The sequence below is a fragment of the Cariama cristata genome, unplaced genomic scaffold (assembly GCF_000690535.1).
Source record: "Cariama cristata isolate BGI_N322 unplaced genomic scaffold, ASM69053v1 scaffold21784, whole genome shotgun sequence".
Taxonomy (NCBI): Eukaryota; Metazoa; Chordata; class Aves; order Cariamiformes; family Cariamidae; genus Cariama; species Cariama cristata.
This window is the reverse complement of record NW_009615037.1, coordinates 4,054-9,790: the sequence shown is the minus strand read 5'-3', so window position 1 is coordinate 9,790 and position 5,737 is coordinate 4,054. Positions and strand designations below refer to the sequence as shown.

General features: G+C 48.9%; 1 protein-coding gene across 1 annotated transcript in view; it reads right to left on the bottom strand.

Moving 5' to 3' along the window:
• ANKK1 (ankyrin repeat and kinase domain containing 1) overlaps window positions 1–4,275 on the bottom strand; it is a 10,262-nt gene extending 5,987 nt beyond the window's left edge. The window contains exons 1-2 of the mRNA XM_009699670.1: window positions 4,221–4,275; window positions 2,721–2,946 (exon numbers count right to left, since the gene is read on the bottom strand). Of these exons, the coding sequence (XP_009697972.1) occupies window positions 2,721–2,946; window positions 4,221–4,275 (281 nt within the window). The remainder of the gene's footprint in view (window positions 1–2,720; window positions 2,947–4,220) is intronic.
• Between the last annotated feature and the right edge of the window lie 1,462 nt (window positions 4,276–5,737).

The following is a 5,737-nucleotide window of genomic DNA, read 5'->3' as shown; positions in this document are numbered from 1 at the left end:
GCTGAACAAGTTGGGGCGCCCAGAGCATGCTGACAGCAGCCAAGCAGTAAAGTGCTAAAACTGCATTTAAAAAACACACCCTGGGAATGAATCTGAGCTTGCAGCAACATCGTGCCAGGCCACTAATAGCTCTAAATGTAGTTCAGCCAAGCAAATCCTTCTGTCAGACTGCCTCTAGCAGGCTCCCCACAGTAAAACGCACCAGGAAAATGATGGGTGCGGAGAAAGAAGTGGCTTCTGTGATTTCTGGAGCCCTTCCTGGGACAGAATCACTGCGCATGGCTCCTGTCTGCCTCCCTCCCAGGCACCCCAGGGTCTGGCGAGAGCTGACCTGCGCAGAAGGTTAGGCTGGGTCCTGTGGCGAAGCAACGTTATGGGGAGTAACACAGGGAGTGAGATTAGCCAGGAGGCGGCATTTGCAGCATTAGTACAGAAACCTGAGAAAGCACGGCAAGAAAGTGGATGTTGGACAAGCAAAGGGAGCCCCAAGAAATGAGAATTGAAAGGGAAAAAAGCAAAAGCCCCAAAGCGATTCCCATATAAGAATCTGAGTGTTTCAGCCCTCTGGGCAATACTGTGACTGCATCTGTCACTGTATTTTCTTTTTCTATGGGTTCGTTGTGATTTTTTTTCTCTCCTCAGCCTCAACAGACCTGCAAACTATGAGCCTTTGCAGCTGACAGAAGCTGAGGCAAAAGCCATCGTCCAGCCACTCTCTCTCCTTCTCTCAGGTGACATGCAGATTCACTGAGTGCCTGCCCTCCTTGCTTTCATGTGCCCACAGGAATGTCTTCCATCATCCCACAAAATCGGTCTCCTGTTTTCTCCTGACCAGCAAAACCGTCCAAGGTTAGTAAACTTGCTGTCAATTTGCCCCATCATTTTGAATGAATAGTGCAAAACAGTTGGTTATGCATCAAGAATGTGCGCAGATGGAAGTCACCACACCACTGTCTTCATAGCTACTGACGAGACACAGTGTTTTTACAAGCCCACAGACAGGAGTGCTAAGGACTTCTGAAAGCTCCTCTGAAACTTTTGCCTCCACTACCAGACAACTGTGCTGCTGTGCTTTTTTCAAACCAGAGTTGTCTGGAAGCTTTCAATTTTGCATTTAGGGCTTGTACTTAGCGCTGACAGATGAACCAGAACAATTTTATAATACACATGAGAAGGCTCATGGCAGATTCATATGCCATGCGCTCAAAGATGTTCTCTGAGTGTGTGTGCATTAGACAAACTGCACACTGAACGTCTGCCTCTCACAAATGTGGAAACCTTCTGAAGCAAGTAGAAACAGCCATTGAACAGTAGCCCCCAGATGCACAGGACTACAGGACCAAGGCTGGCCCTTCTTACAACCCCCACAGCAGGGATGGGTTTTTGGCACAGCCATAGTGCAGCACAGCACCGTCTTGCCTTGTAATCCAGAACTCAGAGGGGCTGCTGAAAAGTATAATATAAGTCAGAGCACCCTCAAGGCAGTTTGGACATATGTAAGGGGTAGGAAAGCCTTTTATAACACTACATTGGAGTGCAAAGTTGGTTTAATGACAAAATAGTATAACTTCAGTCCCTAGGAGACCACTACAGTAGCTATTAAAGGCACAGGTAGTGTTAGATATTTTACCCAAACTCAGATTTTCGGATTTAGTTTTTCAAATCCTGGTGATTGCAGAAATAGTTTTGGTTGTTTTTTTTTTTTTTAAATCAATGAACATTTCTGTTCTCATTCAACCACTCTTCTGGAGCATACACTAGGAGTTGAGACAATCCATGAAAGCCACGTGATTAAATTGACTAGAATAGACAGAAGCAGAAGTAAAATTGATTAACTTGACCCCCTTTTTTTTTTTTTTCCCAAAAAGAGAATGAGATGCAAATGTAACATCTGAAGAGCATAAGCAGTGCAAACCAAAGAGGACAGTCACTCCTCAAATTGAACCGTCTCAATTGTTGTCAGTAACATGACAAGAACTGTCACATGAGCATGAGATTTTTAATAAGGTAGGATCCTTCCAAACTGAACGCAATAAAATTTGAGAAGAAATAACTTCATTGACTCAGTTCCTTTTTCCTCAGGACTGCCTATACTGTATGTGGTATGGGCAGTGGTTGCGATTACCCGGCTTTGTTCTATCTCCAGCCCCAAGGTAGTCAGCAGAAGAGCCTCTGCAGCTGAGAGACAGAGCAAAAAGTAAACTGAAGGTGCAGGTGCACCATCAAGAGAAAACCACTTGTCTGGAAGGTAAGGTAAGTGAGGGAGCAGAGTGCTTTGCGAGCCCAGCAAAACCAGCTGGAAATTCTCTATCCTTCAGCTTTAAACCTAGTGATTTTAACAACTAATTTAGTTTAAAAGACACCCATTAGTCCCAATGTCCAGTGAAAGCTGCAAATAAGTAATCAGGCTGCTTTTATCCACATGCCCATGTTTAGTTTTAGATGCCTCCTTCAGCCTCCAGATTTCAACACCAATTGTTCTGATTAAGTGTTCCTTTCCCACTTGCACAAGCACATACATACGTAAGAAAGAAAGAGAGAGAGAGAGAGAGAACTTCAGATCACTAGTGTTTTTTCCACTCCCTTTGGGTGCCAAAATCTTGACTCCCCAGGGAGAAGAAGCCATGTGAAGATTTCCTTCAGACTTTTAGCACCAAATCACCACAGATCGCTCTAATTGACAGTTTGAACTGCTGAGCTAGAAGAGACCGCACGGTTACCTCTCCACGCTGGAGTCCTGCAGCAGGTACGGAGAGCATTTGACTGCATAAACTGTTCTCCACCTCTTGTGCTTGACTTGGTACACATGCCCAAAGCCTCCGCTGGCCACTTTAACCCAGTCTTCTTCAAAATCCTCCTTATTAAAGACAGTTAAGCTGCCCAGTTGCTGGTCTCTCTCTGAAGTCATGACAGAAAAGGCAGCCCGGCTGTCTGCCTCCTGCTCAGCTGGTGTCGGAGAAGAATAAAGGAGCTCTTCCTACTTCTGACTTGCATAGGGAGGTAGGGAGTTACCTGAGATGAGCCATGTTACTTACTGCCAAGAGGTGGGTCCTAAGCGTCACTCTCATATGGTAAGCAGAGTAGCTGCATTACTCGACTTCAGGCACTCACGCCAGGCTACTTGCAGAGCTCGGCCAGGCTGGGTAAATGTCTACATTTCCATAAGGCTGCCCCGATCTCTCATACTGAGCACTGGGTGGCCAAATGCTGAAAGAATACAAGATGAAAAATGGTGCAACGCAACAATCATTTAGCAATTGCACTGTGCTGAAGATGGGATTCCTCACCTGAGGCATCAGTACACGCTGGATGAAAATGAGACAGACTGAAACTGAAAGGGAAGGAGGGCCTTACACAGAGAAACATCCACAAGGCTCCTGAACAGCACTGCACGCGTGAGCTGGATGAAGAAGCAAAGCGGAAAACACTCCAGAAAGATGAAGAACAGAGGAGACCGCAGAACTAGCATGTGGCGAACGTGAGTGCATGAACCTGAGAAAATACTGAAACAGAAATACAACAAACATGGCGAGCCAGAGTGGTTGCCTCAGGGATAAGGTATGCTGCCGAATGCCTGCAAGGGGCAATTGAAGAAACAAGAGAATTCTGAAGAGCTGGTCTGAGCAGTTTAACCATTACCGTGTGAGCACTAGTAACAGCATGCATGCTTTTAGTTGCTTTATGCACTGACTCCCCAGCTGCAAAAAAGGTTTAATGACACTCGTCTGGGTCTTGTGCATATATGTCTTTAACGACTTAGCACAGGGACTGTCTCTGTAGGTAAAGCAACATCCAATACAACGTGGTGCAGGTTTCCTTAGCGCTACTGCAATACGAATGATAATCGTTATTTCTGACGGGTAATCATCATTGAGTCTGGACCTGGAATTTTTAGATACCTGAATTTACATATCAGATCTGAAGAAATTCTTGGAAGACTGATGCAGGTGGAAGTGCAAGCTACTTCTCCATTGCATTTGACACAGAGTGCTCTGGCAATGGCCCATGACTCAGAACTGCAGGGCTTTAGAGAAAGAAGGAAAAGAAAAAGGAGAAAAGCCAGTCAGGCTCTGCAGCCTTTTAGGGAAAAAAAAGCATTACGGTCTGACACATGATTGTTGCTGGTTCCCTGCCACTCCCTAAGAGTTGCCCTCCAGGCATGATGCTTCTGGCCCAGGTACCACCCCCAGCCACCTCCATGCCCACTTGCCGGCACTCACCTGCCAACACAACTTCAGAGCCAAGGACAAGCAGGATGGGGCTCCGTTCCCTCATGTTCCGGCACAGGCAGGACAGACCCTTACTGAAATGCTCAAGTTTTGTCATAGAAAGTTCAGGAGAAGTTGAGGGAGCGGGGGGAAATGCTCCACGGTTGCAGAGTGGCAGCTGCTGCTGCTCCACTTCCTCCACAGAGCTTACAGGTGTGCTGCATTTCTTGGCAACTAGCTCAGGCTCCTTCCAGGGTCTCTCTCAGCTTTAATGGCATTAAAATGAAGGGTGAAGAAGTGAGGCAGTCATGCCGATCACTTACACCTTGGTTGACAACAGCAACTTACATTTCTTGACGTGAACCTCTCCTGCTTTTGCCCCAAACCGGGGAGCCATTTTAGCCCAGTCCATTTTGAAGAACACCGTAACTGCGGAAGCGGCACTCACACTCCCGAGTTCGCAGTTATCCCACTTTCTTTTGGATTTCCTAAGGCACAAGCTTGCAGTGCTTCTCTGAAGCGAATGGGAACACTGCGGTTATGGATGGCCCTCCTCCTTGTCCAGATGCAGAAGGATGGAGGCTGAGACGGTCAGGAAGGGCTGGGGCCTCGCAAAAGGCCTCCTCTGACAAACCCAGTCCCAATTCGCTCTGCACACCAGCCCCACTGCATAACACACGCAACCGCAGCTCTGCCCCCAACACCTCAGACGTCCATTCCCTCGCCCGGAACTAGCGCCCTGCCAGCTGCAGCTCAGTCCACAGATGAGCCAACATAAATCGCTCCCACAGCAACACCGCCCTACCACCAAACTCCCACCTGATCTCCCTGAGATTCCCCTTGCAACCGGCAGGACCAACGGACAGAGTAAAAATTCCAGTGGTTGCTGAAGGTTAAGATCACATGTGCAGTGCAATTTTGCTGGCATCAGTTAACACAGAGCTGGGCAGGAAAGCAGCTAAATGGAGAACACAGAGTTGGAGAAAGCATTTTATTGGGTACCCCCAGCACCGAATAGCTAGGGAAAAGGGCGGGGACAGAATTTGTTTGGCGGGGACAAAGAAGAGAAACACCTTCTTCCAGAGGCTGAGGTCCACCGGCCTCCTCCCCTGTGCAGGTGCTGAAAGAGCATCTCCACGCAGAATCCGAGCAGCTTCTAAAAACGTGGGATCTGCAATGAGCCACGTACCTGCCGCGGAGGCACAGAAAACAGCCCCGAAGGGCCAGGGATGCTAGACGTGGCCGCAGCCCCAAAGCCAGGGAGCTCCCCTTCCCAGGAGTGCCCTTCTCTTGCCCGTCTTCAGCCCCCTGACGCACCTCCTCTCGCTCGCTCTTGCCTCGAGGTTCCTTCCACACACGACGGGCGCCTCTTCTCGCCTCTCCACGTGCAGCTGCTGCGAAGGCCGGAGTGCGCGGTCAGGACTGAGAAGCCCCCGCTCCTTCGCCTGGAGGACAGAGGGAGGCCGGGCCGGCCCCGGGGGGGAGGGCTCCACAGCACCACCCCCCCCCCGCCCGCCTCCCCGTGCCTT